Raw genomic sequence first — 18,607 nt, forward strand, 5'->3', positions numbered from 1 at the left:
TAATTATTGACGTTTCTGGTCATGGGTAAATATGATTCATATTGTTCCTGGCGATATTTTGCTTTGATAATAACGGAGACAGCATCACATACGTGATAGGCATTCAAGAAAGATAGATGGTCACTTATAGATAGATAAGATAGGGTGTGATTACGGATTACGGAAAATACTGTGATTTGGTTTGTTGTCTGATCAAAGTGGCATAAAACTCATAAAGTCAACTCTCAGTATAGTTCCCTTGGGTTATGTAGATATGTCACTCAATGATCAATACACATAGTTAAGGCAACCCTGAACAAGTATTTCGCCTTTACTCACATCGAAATCACCAAGTGATTTTACAATCTCCAGACTGATAGAATCTTCGGGATCCTTAATTGTCAGCTGTTTGGATGGATCAGCATTCTTCACAGTAACCAAAGTAATCGTGGGTGTGCTGATTTCAACAGTAAACGCAACAGTTGAACCACCAACTGCAACAGATGAATATCCCAATATCGTTAATCCTCTCTGGAGGATTTATATCAATGTTACAATATAATACATCCGTTGCTATTCTTATGTTTCTTAATGTATTGTGTATATTTGCATTCACTCTTGTGATGTAAATATATACATTTTGGTCCTAACCATAATGAACCATACATGAAATTATGTCCAGTCATATTTTATTGCTTCGGTAGATAGTTCCTTTAAAGTCTTTAGAAAAACCCATGCTACACAGACTTACATAACAAATAATGATGCTAGAAGCTAAATAGAAATAATTAATTTTCAATCAATACACCTTTTATCCAACTTCATCGGATCGAGGCATCGCCACAATTTTATGAAACACCAAGGGGATGTGATATATGATACATCTTCATATATTTGTATGTCGGTGGAACCTTATTATTAATCATATTTCCATGCATTGATCTAAATTCATTATTACATATTATTTCCCACACCGAACTACATCATGTGCATATTACGGCCATGGATCTTTACCTGTCTCGGTTATTTCAAATGTGCCTTGCGTATTCCCACGAACCAACAGAGAAAATTCATCCTTCATTTCCTCTGTCACATCCAGTGTAGAGGTTTGGGATGGGTTCTGAAAAGAGAAGGGTTGTACTAGTATACACGTTGAAACCCCTGTGTGATCTGCAGTAACGATCATATTTTTAAACCGTATTCCATGGTTTAAGTCATCTTGATTTGTTGATGTGATCGGCTTGCACTGTTTCCTGACAACCTGTTAGCGGCGAATAGCTGTCAATATTTACTACATGGTTTAATAGCTTTGGGATTACCATCGATGGGATTAAAGAGGGTCTGTCTAATTTCAACGATTAGGTTGGAGTCCAGTTTTCCAGCTTCCGCCTCGGATTCATTCATTATGGAGAAGTTGGACCACGGGGAGCAGATGGATTATTGTAGTTATTTTACTAAGACAGGATGTGACCAGTCACAATGCCAGTATCAGAGGTTGTTTGACACCTTCAACAATGCATCATATATTGTAATTGTTCAGCATTTGTGTGGCCGACATAGCAGATATAGTACAGACAATAAGGTAAAAAACATAAGATAGACAAACGCTGCCGACAAGTCCACATATCAGCAAAACAGTTATCACCTTGTATTCAAAGTTGATTACAACGACCGTGACATTTTACAAAATAGTATTCATAATTTTGTTGAACACGGTGTGAGTAGTATTACATTCGGCATGGCGCGACAGACTAACCTTTTCATGGGTCCCTAAACATTTTGTCCACGAGTATAAACTAAACACAAGTTGCACTAAAACAATGGCGATCGATGATTGATCAATGCGACTTAACAGTTGCTGAGGTTTGTACGTACAGTTTTCTCTTGAAGTGTCGAAAACACCTTGGCAGTTCCAGTGAAATCGAGATTCACATCGCCAACTAATTCGTTGGGCCTGGGGCTAATGAGGACCAATGTTGCAGCAGAATCTCCTTGTACATCTACTACGGTGAGACTTTCATGTTTGCAGGTCCCTGGAAATACGACGATCATATCAATATTTAGCAGCAATTATTTTGTTTTTATGGCGTGGCGTTTTTTTAAATGTATTATTAAGCTGTTTTGGGGAAATGTATTATTAAATAGTGCACCATCAGAACCACCAATACCTGTACACACATGTGATAGAATAAGATGATGGTCAGTTGCACAGTTACAGGCAGCTCGGATAGATTGAATCAGAATATATATGTGTAGTTAAGCGATTGCTACAATGAAACACATTCCAAACTTACAGTGGATAGAGGCATGAGCATTCAGAGTAAGAGTGAGTGAGTGAGTGAGTTATCGTCACATCGGCAATATTTTGGCCATATCGTGACGGGACAACTAATTATTGTATTACAGAACAATAAAATGAGAAAGTAAAAGCCTGTTGACGAAGAACAGTAAAACTACCAGTGTATCGCAGATATCAAAGTAAAACTAGCACGTTGTCAGTAAGTGAAGTAAAGTAAACATGGTATTGTACCTGTGGTTGCCGAAGTAGTGGTGGACACGGTGGTAGAGCCTGAAAAATATACATATTGCAATGAACGACAAGCTTGTCAGCAACCATTGTTATCGATACGGACATGAAGAATTATCAACAGTACCCTGGTCACACATGAAAAGTGCAAGATTGACTTTGTTGGTGCTGACTGTGTCAACCGACATTTCTATATACATCTGTTTCATATTTTTATGGTGCTGTTCACACACTTAGGACATAGGAAGCCGAATCAGTCTCGTGTTTTGAGACACGTCTGTTCTGCCATTTGTTCAACGTAGCCCGGTTGAGCTTGCACAACGTAATCTTGGTAACAAATGTCGTATAATGGAGGCTATCTACATTGTTACTTCGATGAGAATGATGATTGTTTCCAAACAGCGCGTAGTTTTCAACATCCCAGTGCATATTTCTAAAAAAAAATTAATGCGAGTTGTAAAACTTGATACACTCAAAACAATATATGTCTTACTAAACGATGGAGAAAGAGGCGTGGAGCCGCTTATTGGTGGAAGCATAGCTTCTGAGTTACTGGCGGACGGTTGAAAGGTTTTTCTGTTGCTGGTTGATGGTACAGATGTTGCTGCGCCGCTGGTTGATGGTACAGATGTTGCTGCGCCGCTGGTTGATGGTACAAATGTTGCTGCGCCGCTGGTTGATGGTACAAATGTTGCTGCGCCGCTGGTTGATGGTACAGATGTTGCTGCGCTGCTGGTTGATGGTACAGATGTTGCTGCGCTGCTGGTTGATGGTACAAATGTTGCTGCGCCGCTGGTTGATGGTACAAATGTTGCTGCGCCGCTGGTTGATACAGATGTTGCTGCGCTGCTGGTTGATGGTACAGATGTTGATGGCAAATGCGCTGCGCTGCTGGTTGATGGTACAGATGTTGCTGCGCCGCTGGTTGATGGTACAAATGTTGCTGCGCCGCTGGTTGATGGCACAGATGTTGCTGCGCTGCTGGTTGATGGTACTGGAAGTGCTGTTTATATGCGATGGTTTATTCACGATGACCAGCCAGAAACTAATTCGGAATCTCAAGTCGATAAGAACAGTAATTACCATGCTGTTACTCCCGCTATCCTTAGAAGTTTCCAGATAGTCAATCGATTAGTAGTAGTAGCAGCAGCAGTAGTAGTAGTAGTGGCAGTTGTTGTAGGGGTAATAGTATAAATAATAGTAGTAGTAGTAGTAGCAGCAGCAGTACGTAGTAGTAGTAGTTGTAGTTGTTGTTGTTGTTGTTGTTGCAAATACAAATGATACATTATTGATCTAACCCAGCTTAATTGAAATAGATTAATTCATTGCGCAGAGTTGCACCTCTTGTATATATTTCATTTAATATGTTGATACAATGATAAAATGTGGTCATATATTTGTAGAAATGATAGCAATATTTATTGTCGTGTCAAAAGAAACGCACGTCCACGAGACGGGTGTTCCGTCCAGTCCCTTTAGACACCATCGTGTGTTGTCTATGCCACCTAAACACAGGCTGCATGTCTACGGAGTCTCAGGCTGCAAGTGTCTGTGGCGTATGTTGACGTTGACGCACATGTCTATTCCGCAGATGTTTATCCCGCAAATGAGAATCGACTTCAACCGGAAGGAAGTCAACACTGACACGAGCTGTGTGTGGTGTAATGCTGTCATGATGCAACAACTCCCACTGTCAGTTGATAATCAGAAGAAGCTGACGTTGAAAATTTGACCAGCATACCGATTTGCTGATTTACTAAAACCTCCATCAAGTCAGATATCCGTGAGTAGGCTATGGCTACCCACGTCATCACATTTCCGTCACCGAATCTGACAACCTGTCGAACGCTGTTCGATTGCAAACGTTCATGTCGACGTTGGTAGAAACGCAGTTTTCCCTCTCGGCATTGGAGAACAAATCGTGCGTCTTCTCGAGGTCAACTTCTCAAATTCCATGCTTGTACGGTGTTGCTCCATCACACATGTTGTGGTCGGTGCAAACGCCTCACACACGGACACCTACTTTTCGCGTGGGTTTATTTCCAATCTCTCGTAGACAACTACTGATTGTTTGGTCCGATATCCTCTTCAGTACAGACGTTTGTTCAGGTAGCTGCTGCATGTCAATGACTAGGACGTAGCTATTATGTGCTGGGGTGGTGATTCTTGTTTGACCTCGTTTCGGACGACATCTGGTTGAATAGAGGCGGGTATACCAATCTAATAGCCGTGATACGCTCTAGTGGACATCGAAATGACGTGCAACTGCAGTCTTGGACTATCTGGTTTCGAGATGCTGAGGTTGGAAATATTCAGTGTGGTGTTGGCATTGTTCCACTTCCAATAAGGGACCATTCATAATATATGGCAACTGGGGTGATGATGAATTTTGTGAGAAGTGTGAACAATGTGAATGACCCCCCGTAAAATTGGTGTACATAGTAAGACCCTGCGTGTCATGTACACAATGAATGATCCCATGAGCCCCCTCCCCTTCCCTTCCCATACTTTTAAGCATATTTTAAAACATTTTCATGTACTAAATTGCTGAAACCCCCCCTACATGTGTTCAAAATTGATGATCCCCTACCCAGAACAAAATGGGTGACACCCCCCCATAAAATCATCATCAAACACCCCCACCACCCCCACACCCCGCCATAAATTATGAGCGGTCCCTTTATTGATATTGTCACCACACATGGTTGTCACAACTTGCAAGTGCATTCTGTTTCTATTTTCCATTCCAGGAGCGTTTGGTTGTGTTTTGTTACGTTTGTGCTCCATGCCCGTTTACGAACGCGTGACTAACAACGTGCAATATAAATATATTCAATTTGTACTGAATGTCTCATGAATATAAAAATCAACACCTACTTGTTGTTGTACCACTTGATGTTGTTCCACTTGTTGTTGTTCCACTTGTTGTTGTACCACTTGTTGTTGTACCACTTGTTGTTGTACCACTGGTTGTTGTACCACTGGTTGTTGTACCACTGGTTGTTGCAGTGGCTGAAAAGTCAAACGAGATATTCGGTGAAATCATTGTAATAGTGTTTGTACTATAATGTACATCAGTTGTAATATAGTATGTTTCATATTTCCTTGTATTTCAACATAATATTTCATATTTAACATCGATGGCGAGCAGTGTATTTTGTCATGGAAAGCTAATTGCATTCAGCCACATGCCTACCCGCACAAAAACAGTTGATCAACATCACACCTGATTGAATGCTCTATAAAACGTTTACATTCCCTCCGTTTGAAATGGTCTAGGATGAAGTAATAAAGAAGGGATTGACATCCAGTGATCAAGGGAAAACAAAGCGCCTTTGAGCAGCTGAGCTGGATATCGGCGCAATTCAAATGTAAGCATAATAATAATAATGGCAACAAAACACCTTAAGGAGAAATTGTTCTTTCTTAAACTTACGTGTATATCTCAACTATGCTTCAGGGTTGCTATCATTAAAAACTACACATTGACTACTTATGAGATATTTGGTACCACTGGTTGTTGTTCCAGACGATGTTCTGGTACCACTAGTTGTTGTTGATCCCGATGTGGTTGTTCCACTGGTTGTTGTTCCAGATGTTGTAGTACCACTGGTTGTTGTTCCTGATGTTGTAGTACCACTGGTTGTTGTTGTTCCAGATGTTGTAGTACCACTGGTTGTTGTAGTTCCAGATGTTGTAGTACCACCGGTTGGTGTTGTTCCAGACGTGGTAGTACCACTGGTTGTTGTAGTTCCAGATGTTGTAGTACCACTGGTTGTTGTTGTTCCAGCTGTTGTAGTACCACTGGTTGTTGTTCCAGATGTTGTAGTACCACTGGTTGTTGTTCCAGATGTTGTAGTACCACTGGTTGTAGTTCCGGATGTTGTAGTACCACTGGTTGTTGTTGTTCCAGATGTTGTAGTACCACTGGTTGTTGTAGTTCCAGCCGTGGTAGTACCACTGGTTGTAGTTCCAGATGTTGTAGTACCACTGGTTGTTGTAGTTCCAGATGTTGTAGTACCACTGGTTGTTGTTGTTCCAGACGTGGTAGTACCACTGGTTGTTGTTCCAGATGTTGTAATACCACTGGTTGTTGTTGTTCCAGACGTGGTAGTACCACTGGTTGTTGTTCCAGATGTTGTAGTACCACTGGTTGTTGTAGTTCAGATGTTGTAGTACCACTGGTTGTTGTAGTTCCAGATGTTGTAGTACCACTGGTTGTTGTTGTTCCAGCTGTTGTAGTACCACTGGTTGTTGTTCCAGATGTTGTAGTACCACTGGTTGTTGTTGTTCCAGACGTGGTAGTACCACTGGTTGTAGTTCCAGATGTTGTAGTACCACTGGTTGTTGTAGTTCCAGATGTTGTAGTACCACTGGTTGTTGTTGTTCCAGACTTGGTAGTACCACTGGTTGTTGTAGTTCCAGACGTTGTAGTACCACTGGTTGTTGTAGTTCCAGATGTTGTAGTACCACTGGTTGTTGTAGTTCCGGACGTGGTAGTACCACTGGTTGTTGTAGCTCCAGATGTTGTAGTACCACTGGTTGTTGTAGTTCCAGATGTTGTAGTACCACTGGTTGTTGTTCCAGATGTTGTAGTACCACTGGTTGTTGTTCCAGATGTTGTAGTACCACTGGTTGTTGTAGTTCCAGATGTTGTAGTACCACTGGTTGTTGTCCCAGATGTTGTAGTACCACTGGTTGTTGTAGTTCCAGATGTTGTAGTACCACTGGTTGTTGTTGTTCCAGCTGTTGTAGTACCACTGGTTGTTGTTCCAGATGTTGTAGTACCACTGGTTGTTGTTCCAGACGTTGTGGTACCACTGGTTGTTGTAGTTCCAGATCTTGTAGTACCACTGGTTGTTGTTGTTCCAGACTTGGTAGTACCACTGGTTGTAGTTCCAGATGTTGTAGTACCACTGGTTGTTGTAGTTCCAGATGTTGTAGTACCACTGGTTGTTGTTGTTCCAGACTTGGTAGTACCACTGGTTGTTGTAGTTCCAGACCTTGTGGTACCACTGGTTGTTGTAGTTCCAGATGTTGTAGTACCACTGGTTGTTGTAGTTCCGGACGTGGTAGTACCACTGGTTGTTGTAGCTCCAGATGTTGTAGTACCACTGGTTGTTGTAGTTCCAGATGTTGTAGTACCACTGGTTGTTGTTCCAGATGTTGTAGTACCACTGGTTGTTGTTCCAGATGTTGTAGTACCACTGGTTGTTGTAGTTCCAGATGTTGTAGTACCACTGGTTGTTGTCCCAGATGTTGTAGTACCACTGGTTGTTGTAGTTCCAGATGTTGTAGTACCACTGGTTGTTGTAGTTCCAGATGTTGGAGTACCACTGGTTGTTGTTGTTCCAGATGTTGTAGTACCACTGGTTGTTGTAGTTCCAGACGTGGTAGTACCACTGGCTGTTGTAGTTCCAGATGTTGTAGTACCACTGGTTGTTGTTCCAGATGTTGTAGTACCACTGGTTGTTGTTGTTCCAGATGTTGTAGTACCACTGGTTGTTGTAGTTCCGGACGTGGTAGTACCACTGGTTGTTGTAGTTCCAGATGTTGTAGTACCACTGGTTGTTGTTTCGGATGGTGTAGTACCACTGGTTGTTGTTCCAGATGTTGTAGTACCACTGGTTGTTGTTGTTCCAGATGTTGTAGTACCACTGGTTGTTGTTTCGGATGGTGTAGTACCAGTGGTTGTTGTTCCAGATGTTGTAGTACCACTGGTTGCTGTCCCAGATGTTGTAGTACCACTGGTTGTTGTAGTTCCAGATGTTGTAGTACCACTGGTTGTTGTAGTTCCAGATGTTGGAGTACCACTGGTTGTTGTTGTTCCAGATCTTGTAGTACCACTGGTTGTTGTAGTTCCGGACGTGGTAGTACCACTGGTTGTTGTTCCAGATGTTGTAGTACCACTGGATGTTGTTCCAGATGTTGTAGTACCACTGGTTGTAGTTGTTCCAGATGTTGTAGTACCACTGGTTGTTGTAGTTCCGGACGTGGTAGTACCACTGGTTGTTGTAGTTCCAGATGTTGTAGTACCACTGGTTGTTGTTTCGGATGGTGTAGTACCACTGGTTGTTGTTCCAGATGTTGTAGTACCACTGGTTGTTGTTGTTCCAGATGTTGTAGTACCACTGGTTGTTGTTTCGGATGGTGTAGTACTAGTGGTTGTTGTTCCAGATGTTGTAGTACCACTGGTTGTCGTTGTTCCAGATGTTGTAGTACCACTGGTTGTTGTAGTTCCAGACGTGGTAGTACCACTGGTTATTGTTCCAGATGTTGTAGTACCACTGGTTGTTGTTCCAGATGTTGTAGTACCACTGGTTGTTGTTGTTCCAGATGTTGTAGTACCACTGGTTGTTGTTGTTCCAGACGTGGTAGTACCACTGGTTGTAGTTCCAGATGTTGTAGTACCACTGGTTGTTGTAGTTCCAGATGTTGTAGTACCACTGGTTGTTGTAGTTCCAGATGTTGTAGTACCACTGGTTGTTGTTCCAGATGTTGTAGTACCACTGGTTGTTGTTCCAGATGTTGTAGTACCACTGGTTGTTGTTCCAGATGTTGTAGTACCACTGGTTTTGTAGTTCCAGATGTTGTAGTACCACTGGTTGTTGTTGTTCCAGATGTTGTAGTACCACTGGTTGTTGTAGTTCCAGACGTTGTAGTACCACTGGTTGATGTAGTTCCGGACGTGGTAGTACCACTGGTTGTTGTTCCGGATGTTGTAGTACCACTGGTTGTTGTTGTTCCAGATGTTGTAGTACCACTTGTTGTTGTAGTTCCTGACGTGGTAGTACCACTGGTTGTTGTTCCAGATGTTGTAGCACCACTGGTTGTTGTTGTTCCAGATGTTGTAGTACCACTTGTTGTTGTAGTTCCAGACGTGGTAGTACCACTGGTTGTTGTTCCGGATGTTGTAGTACCACTGGTTGTTGTTCCAGATGTTGTAGTACCACTGGTTGTAGTTGTTCCAGATGTTGTAGTACCACTGGTTGTTGTTGTTCCAGACGTGGTAGTACCACTGGTTGTTGTCCCAGATGTTGTAGTACCACTGGTTGTTGTTGTTCCAGATGTTGTAGTACCACTGGTTGTTGTTCCAGATGTTGTAGCACCACTGGTTGTTGTTCCTGATGTTGTAGTACCACTGGTTGTTGTTGTTCCAGATGTTGTAGTACCACTGGTTGTTGTTCCAGATGTTGTAGTACCACTGGTTGTTGTAGTTCCAGATGTTGTAGTACCACTGGTTGTTGTAGTTCCAGATCTTGTAGTACCACTGGTTGTTGTTCCTGATGTTGTAGTACCACTGGTTGTTGTTGTTCCGGATGTTGTAGTAGCACTGGTTGTTGTTGTTCCAGACGTGGTAGTACCACTGCTTGTTGTTCCAGATGTTGTAGTACCACTGGTTGTTGTAGTTCCAGATGTTGTAGTACCACTGGTTGTTGTAGTTCCAGATGTTGTAGTACCACTGGTTGTTGTTGTTCCAGCTGTTATAGTACCACTGGTTGTTGTTCCAGATGTTGTAGTACCACTGGTTGTTGTTCCAGATGTTGTAGTACCACTGGTTGTTGTTGTTCCAGATGTTGTAGTACCACTGGTTGTTGTAGTTCCAGATGTTGTAGTACCACTGGTTGTTGTTGTTCCAGACGTGGTAGTACCACTGGTTGTAGTTCCAGATGTTGTAGTACCACTGGTTGTTGTAGTTCCAGATGTTGTAGTACCACTGGTTGTTGTAGTTCCAGACGTGGCAGTACCACTGGTTGTTGTTTCTCCCGACGTGGTAGTACCACTGGTTGTTGTTGTTCCTGATGTTGTGGTACCACTGGTTGTTGTAGTTCCAGATGTTGTAGTACCACTGGTTGTTGTTGTTCCAGATGTTGTAGTACCACTGGTTGTTGTAGTTCCAGACGTTGTAGTACCACTGGTTGTTGTAGTTCCAGATGTTGTAGTACCACTGGTTGTTGTAGTTCCGGACGTTGTGGTACCACTGGTTGTTGTAGTTCCAGATGTTGTAGTACCACTGGTTGTTGTAGTTCCGGACGTGGTAGTACCACTGGTTGTTGTTCCAGATGTTGTAGTACCACTGGTTGTTGTTCCAGATGTTGTAGTACCACTGGTTTTGTAGTTCCAGATGTTGTAGTACCACTGGTTGTTGTAGTTCCAGATGTTGTAGTACCACTGGTTGTTGTTGTTCCAGATGTTGTAGTACCACTGGTTGTTGTAGTTCCAAACGTGGTAGTACCACTGGTTGTTGTTCCGGATGTTGTAGTACCACTAGTTGTTGTTCCAGATGTTGTAGTACCACTGGTTGTAGTTGTTCCAGATGTTGTAGTACCACTGGTTGTTGTAGTTCCGGACGTGGTAGTACCACTGCTTGTAGTTGTTCCAGATGTTGTAGTACCACTGGTTGTTCTTTCGGATGGTGTAGTACCACTAGTTGTTGTTCCAGATGTTGTAGTACCACTGGTTGTAGTTGTTCCAGATGTTGTAGTACCACTGGTTGTTGTAGTTCCGGACGTGGTAGTACCACTGCTTGTAGTTGTTCCAGATGTTGTAGTACCACTGGTTGTTGTTTCGGATGGTGTAGTACCACTGCTTGTTGTTCCAGATGTTGTAGTACCACTAGTTGTTGTAGTTCCAGATGTTGTAGTACCACCGGTTGTTGTTTCGGATGGTGTAGTACCAGTGGCTGTTGTTCCAGATGTTGTAGTACTACTGGTTGTCGTTGTTTCAGATGTTGTAGTACCACTGGTTGTTGTTCCAGATGTTGTAGTACCACTGGTTGTTGTTGTTCCAGATATTTTAGTACCACTGGTTGTTGTTTCGGATGGTGTAGTACCACTGGTTGTTGTTCCAGATGTTGTAGTACCACTGGTTGTTGTTGTTCCAGATGTTGTAGTACCACTTGTTGTTGTAGTTCCGAACGTGGTAGTACCACTGGTTGTTGTTCCAGATGTTGTAGTACCACTGGTTGTTGTTGTTCCAGATCTTGTAGTACCACTGGTTGTTGTTGATCCAGCTGTTGTAGTACCACTGGTTGTTGTTCCAGATGTTGTAGTACCACTGGTTGTTGTAGTTCCAGATGTTGTAGTACCACTGGTTGTTGTTATTCCAGACGTGGTAGTACCACTGGTTGTAGTTCCAGATGTTGTAGTACCACTGGTTGTTGTAGTTCCAGATGTTGTAGTACCACTGGTTGTTGTAGTTCCAGACGTGGTTGTACCACTGGTTGTTGTTTCTCCCGACGTGGTAGTACCACTGGTTGTTGTTGTTCCGGATGTTGTAGTACCACTGGTTGTTGTAGTTCCAGATCTTGTAGTACCACTGGTTGTTGTTGTAGTTCCAGATGTTGTAGTACCACTGGTTGTCGTAGTTCCAGACGTTGTGGTACCACTGGCTGTTGTAGTTCCAGATGTTGTAGTCCCACTGGTTGTTGTAGCTCCAGATGTTGTAGTACCACTGGTTGTCGTAGTTCTAGATGTTGTAGTACCACTGGTTGTTGTTCCAGATGTTGTAGTACCACTGGTTGTTGTTCCAGATGTTGTAGTACCACTGGTTGTAGTTGTTCCAGATGTTGTAGTCCCACTGGTTGTTGTTCCAGATGTTGTAGTACCACTGGTTGTTGTAGTTCCAGATGTTGTAGTACCACTGGTTGTTGTAGTTCCAGATGTTGTAGTCCCACTGGTTGTTGTTCCAGATGTTGTAGTACCACTGGTTGTTGTAGTTCCAGATGTTGTAGTACCACTGGTTGTTGTAGTTCCAGATGTTGTAGTACCACTGGTTGTTGTTCCAGATGTTGTAGTACCACTGGTTGTTGTAGTTCCAGATGTTGTAGTACCACTGGTTGTTGTAGTTCCAGATGTTGTAGTACCACTGGTTGTTGTAGTTCCAGATGTTGTAGTACCACTGGTTGTTGTTGTTCAGATGTTGTAGTCCCACTGGTTGTTGTTCCAGATGTTGTAGTACCACTGGTTGTGTTGTTCCAGACGTTGTAGTACCACTGGTTGTTGTAGTTCGGACGTGGTAGTACCACTGGTTGTTGTAGTTCCAGATGTTGTAGTACCACTGGTTGTTGTTGTTCCAGATGTTGTAGTACCACTGGTTGTTGTAGTTCCGGACGTGGTAGTACCACTGGTTGTTGTTCCAGATGTTGTAGTACCACTGGTTGTTGTTGTTCCAGATGTTGTAGTACCACTGGTTGTTATTCCAGATGTTGTAGTACCACTGGTTGTTGTTGTTCCAGACGTTGTAGTACCACTGGTTGTTGTTTCGGATGGTGTAGTACCACTGGTTGTTGTAGTTCCGGACGTGGTCGTACCACTGGTTGTTGTAGTTCCGGCTGCTGTAGTACCACTGGTTGTTGTTCCAGATGTTGTAGTACCACTGGTTGTTGTTCCAGATGTTGTAGTACCACTGGTTGTTGTAGTTCCGGACGTGGTAGTACCACTGGTTGTTGTGCCAGATGTTGTAGTACCACTGGTTGTTGTTCCTGATGTTGTAGTACCACTGGTTGTTGTTGTTCCAGATGTTGTAGTACCACTGGTTGTTGTTGTTCCAGACGTGGTAGTACCACTGGGTTGTTGTAGTTCAGATGTTGTAGTACCACTGGTTGTTGTAGTTCCTAATGTTGTAGTACCACTGGTTGTTGTTGTTCCAGATGTTGTAGTACCCCTGGTTGTTGTAGTTCCGGATGTTGTAGAACCACTGGTTGTTGTTGTTCCGGACATGGTAGTACCACTGGTTGTTGTTGTTCCAGGTGTTGTAGTACCACTGGTTGTCGTTGTTCCAGATGTTGTAGTACCACTGGTTGTTGTTCCGGATGTTGTAGTACCACTGGTTGTTGTTCCAGATGTTGTAGTACCACTGGTTGTTGTTGTTCCAGATGTTGTAGTACCACTGGTTGTTGTAGTTCCGGACGTGGTAGTACCACTGGTTGTTGTAGTTCCAGATGTTGTAGTACCACTGGTTGTTGTTTCAGATGTTGTAGTACCACTGGTTGTTGTTCCAGATGTTGTAGTACCACTGGTTGTTGTTGTTCCAGATGTTGTAGTACCACTGGTTGTTGTAGTTCCAGACGTGGTAGTACCACTGGTTGTTGTTCCAGATGTTGTAGTACCACTGGTTGTTGTTGTTCCAGATGTTGTAGTACCACTGGTTGTTGTTTCGGATTGCGTAGTACCAGTGGTTGTTGTTCCAGATGTTGTAGTACCACTGGTTGTTGTTGTTCCAGATGTTGTAGTACCACTGGTTGCTGTAGTTCCGGACGTGGTAGTACCACTGGTTGTTGTTCCGGATGTTGTAGTACCACTGGTTGTTGTTCCAGATGTTGTAGTACCACTGGTTGTTGTTGTTCCAGATGTTGTAGTACCACTGGTTGTTGGTTCCGGATGTTGTAGTACCACTGGTTGTTGTAGTTCCAGATGTTGTAGTACCACTGGTTGTTGTAGTTCCAGATGTTGTAGTACCACTGGTTGTTGTTCCAGATGTTGTAGTACCACTGGTTGTTGTAGTTCCAGATGTTGTAGTACCACTGGTTGTTGTAGTTCCAGATGTTGTAGTACCACTGGTTGTTGTAGTTCCAGATGTTGTAGTACCACTGGTTGTTGTTGTTCCAGATGTTGTAGTACCACTGGTTGTTGTTCCAGATGTTGTAGTACCACTGGTTGTAGTTGTTCCAGACGTTGTAGTACCACTGGTTGTTGTAGTTCCAGACGTGGTAGTACCACTGGTTGTTGTAGTTCCAGATGTTGTAGTACCACTGGTTGTTGTTGTTCCAGATGTTGTAGTACCACTGGTTGTTGTAGTTCCGGACGTGGTAGTACCACTGGTTGTTGTTGTTCCAGATGTTGTAGTACCACTGGTTGTTGTTGTTCCAGATATTGTAGTTCCACTGGTTGTTATTCCAGATGTTGTAGTACCACTGGTTGTTGTTGTTCCAGACGTTGTAGTACCACTGGTTGTTGTTCCGGATGTTGTAGTACCACTGGTTGTTGTAGTTCCGGACGTGGTAGTACCACTGGTTGTTGTAGTTCCGGATGCTGTAGTACCACTGGTTGTTGTTCCAGATGTTGTAGTACCACTGGTTGTTGTTCCAGATGTTGTAGTACCACTGGTTGTTGTAGTTCCGGACGTGGTAGTACCACTGGTTGTTGTGCCAGATGTTGTAGTACCACTGGTTGTTGTTCCTGATGTTGTAGTACCACTGGTTGTTGTTGTTCCAGATGTTGTAGTACCACTGGTTGTTGTTGTTCCAGACGTGGTAGTACCACTGGTTGTTGTAGTTCCAGATGTTGTAGTACCACTGGTTGTTGTAGTTCCAGATGTTGTAGTACCACTGGTTGTTGTTGTTCCAGATGTTGTAGTACCACTGGTTGTTGTAGTTCCGGATGTTGTAGTACCACTGGTTGTTGTTGTTCCGGATGTGGTAGTACCACTGGTTGTTGTTGTTCCAGATGTTGTAGTACCACTGGTTGTTGTTGTTCCAGATGTTGTAGTACCACTGGTTGTTGTTCCGGATGTTGTAGTACCACTGGTTGTTGTTCCAGATGTTGTAGTACCACTGGTTGTTGTTGTTCCAGATGTTGTAGTACCACTGGTTGTTGTAGTTCCGGACGTGGTAGTACCACTGGTTGTTGTAGTTCCAGATGTTGTAGTACCACTGGTTGTTGTTTCAGATGTTGTAGTACCACTGGTTGTTGTTCCAGATGTTGTAGTACCACTGGTTGTTGTTGTTCCAGATGTTGTAGTACCACTGGTTGTTGTAGTTCCAGACGTGGTAGTACCACTGGTTGTTGTTCCAGATGTTGTAGTACCACTGGTTGTTGTTGTTCCAGATGTTGTAGTACCACTGGTTGTTGTTTCGGATTGCGTAGTAATACCAGTGGTTGTTGTTCCAGATGTTGTAGTACCACTGGTTGTTGTTGTTCCAGATGTTGTAGTACCACTGGTTGTTGTAGTTCCAGATGTTGTAGTACCACTGGTTGTTGTTGCTCCCGACGTGGTAGTACCACTGGTTGTTGTTGTTCCTGATGTTGTAGTACCACTGGTTGTTGTTCCAGATGTCGTAGTACCAGTGGTTGTTGTTGTTCCAGATGTTGTAGTACCACTGGCTGTTGTTCCGGATGTTGTAGTACCACTAGTTGTTGTTATTCCAGATGTTGTAGTACCACTGGTTGTTGTTGTTCCAGACGTTGTAGTAGCACTGGTTGTTGTTTCAGATGTTGTAGTACCACTGACTGTTGTTCCGGATGTTGTAGTACCACTGGTTGTTGTTCCAGATGTTGTAGTACCACTGGTTGTTGTTCCTGATTTTGTAGTACCACTGGTTGTTGTTGTTCCAGACGTGGTAGTACCACTGCTTGTTGTTGTTCCAGATGTTGTAGTACCACTAGTTGTTGTTCCAGATGTTGTACTACCAGTTGTTGTTGTAACTGTTGTTCCAGATGTTGTAGTACCACTGGTTGTTGTTGTTCCGGATGCTGTAGTACCAGTTGTTGTTGTTGTTCCAGATGTTGTAGTACCACTGGTTGTTGTTCCAGGTGTTGTAGTAGCACTGGTTGTTGTTCCAGATGTTGTAGTACCACTGGTTGTTGTTGTTGATCCAATGGTTATGCTTCTAGTTGTCTCAGATTGAGCTAATTTTAAAGTTTAAGTATCGTTTCAAATTCATTTTTTTCGGAGATTCGGTAAATGTTACAAGTTACGTCGTACCATTGATCAGAAATTTGTAGATGCATGATTAAACTTACATTGTGTATACGTTGTTTTTTTAATGTACTATGAATCGATGATCACCCTCTTCTTACTGTAAGTCCCAAAATATTCGAGGTAAAATTTAATCTTCCACCTTTTATTCGTACTATTAGTTTCATTTTAATTGTGGCTAAATTTGCTTTCAATCGCCAGCAGCTGAAGTGATGGTGTAAATCCAACTAGGGTCCATGCAGGGAGCAAAGGCATTGTTAATCCCCATTGTCCCCAGTATGGTGGTCTACTTTCAGTTGTTGGCAATCAATAGCCCGTTTTTACAATGTATTGTTTAACATAGTTTTCTACTTTCAAAAATACATCCTAGCTGGCTAACTCTTTTTGTGACAATCTAGTTATTTTACGATGACTGGTTATTTGACTACTTGTATGTATTGTGTATGTACAACATTTCTCGTCACTATATTGCTGAATTATTGCCAAGGTGACGGTAAATTTTAACTCACTTACTCACTCTTTTTACTGTGATTTTGTGACGATGAAGGATTGCAAATATCATTGTTGTGAAGGCTTGCTCAATACATTATTTATATCTAATGCAGGATAATTACCATCCCAAATACACAAGCATGACAACCCCTTTTTATGATGTCATACAATGAATTCTGTTGTCGAAAAATCCCTGTTCTTATCTCACACACACTTTGAGTTAACATTGCAAGTTTCCGAGAAATTGGACTGCTTTGGCTGCCCCAGAGCTCGTGGGCTCCTCTCAGCTCGTGAAGGACAAGTCAGAGTCGCCGTTTATAGGAGATAATCCCGTTAGATTTATGACGTCGCTGCTTGCTTGACGATAAGACAGGTCTTCTCTGATAATGATCACCTTGTTGATGTGATGACACATGATAGACAGTTGGAAGTTTCATAATGGTAGAATATACCTACTAAATATGTCTCTAAGATATGTCTGAAGTTATGCAAAGAAATTGATTAAAACGAATGCCTGTCAACTGTACACGCAGTAAATGCTCTTTTCCAACTTAGTATTTTATTCAAATGTGTAAAAAGAAAACTAAGATGAAGTTTGTTTGTATATACTTTTTGTTTTGGTGGGAATGTGGGTCCAAGGTGTGAAAAATATAGTTTATGCTCTTTCGAAAGGTTTGTTAGTTTCAGGGCTGATGAATAATAATTATATATGTTATGCTTTTTAAAAAGGTTTGTTAATTACAGGTCTGATGAACATCGTTTTACTGAAGCACTTGTAAAATTTAGCAATCGATAGAGATAATTCTTGATATATGACCACACACTTACTTGTCAGGGTCTTCACACATGCCTTAATGGTGACTTGGTTGAATGAGAATCCTTTATTGGCAATGACAAGGAGCTCCGTTGAACCAGTTGGACTCGTCTAGAATCGGCAACCAAAAGGATTAGTTATACAAAAATACAGGTATTGAGTTATAGTGATAGGTGTATAAAGAAAAGGAAGGGCAAGCATGGTCAAACGTTTCTTTTTACAACATGAGATTGTCCGAAACAGTCTCATAATAACGGACTGCTGACCATTTCTCTTGCCTTTGAGGTCTTTAACATAGGCGTGCACGTCACCTGATACTGTCTCAGAAGTGCTCTGCTAGGAAATGGTTATGGCCTAATGGTGGTCAGTGCATTATGGCAATGCGTTTCTGCTGGGAAAGTCAGTTAGGAACGTGTTTTGTGAGCATGAACATTTTCGTCTGAGAGACAAAACGTGGACTATCCTTGTGTGCAAACTGCACAATAGTTGGTGCAGGCATGTTTTCTTGATGATAGTTCTGTCACGTGACTGTCACTATTGACAATATGCAATGGTGTTAGTGCAGAGGAGAGATCTTCACAGACCATCACCGACAAATTTACTTGCAGAAAATATATGATTTCTAACCGTCTGGCTAATAGCAGAGGCAACCTGGGACAAGAGTACATCGAGTTGATTGGTTCTTTGAGCTTGTGATAAGTCGAGCCTGGATGTGTGTTATTGAACTAACGCGCCATGTGCACCACTGACATCTTATGCCTCTTATCTTAAGTCTTCAAATCACAAACTGAGACACATTGAACATACTGGTTAGCTCTCTCTCTACCAGTTCTACCAGTTGGAAGTATGCAAATAACCCTCCTTAGTTAGCTTTCATGTTACCCTGCATGATGTAAATAAGCCATACTAATGGCTCAGAGCGATTTGATGACTTTTCCTACCTACGCGCATGGAAGAATATAATTGTCCACGTGCAATGTTCCATTTGTGTTTGGGCGCTTATTTTATTTCTGGCAGTCAATTTACAAAGCCTTTTCCTTTCTGGAGATCAGTCCTAGCATTCATTTGCCATGCTCCCTTACTCGCTATGGAAGAGA

General features: G+C 42.4%; 1 protein-coding gene across 1 annotated transcript in view; it reads right to left on the minus strand.

Annotated features, from left to right (window-relative positions):
- LOC124268369 (mucin-5AC-like) overlaps nt 1-18,607 on the minus strand; it is a 62,377-nt gene that overhangs the window by 17,471 nt on the left and 26,299 nt on the right. Inside the window, exons 23-28 of the mRNA XM_046703339.1 lie at nt 17,525-17,621; nt 5,384-5,518; nt 2,510-2,548; nt 1,855-2,012; nt 994-1,099; nt 319-473 (exon numbers count right to left, since the gene is read on the minus strand). Coding sequence (XP_046559295.1) covers nt 319-473; nt 994-1,099; nt 1,855-2,012; nt 2,510-2,548; nt 5,384-5,518; nt 17,525-17,621 — 690 coding nt within the window. The remainder of the gene's footprint in view (nt 1-318; nt 474-993; nt 1,100-1,854; nt 2,013-2,509; nt 2,549-5,383; nt 5,519-17,524; nt 17,622-18,607) is intronic.

The sequence above is a fragment of the Haliotis rubra genome, unplaced genomic scaffold, assembly GCF_003918875.1.
Source record: "Haliotis rubra isolate DU_JTF1 unplaced genomic scaffold, ASM391887v1 Scf1375, whole genome shotgun sequence".
NCBI lineage: Eukaryota > Metazoa > Mollusca > Gastropoda > Lepetellida > Haliotidae > Haliotis > Haliotis rubra.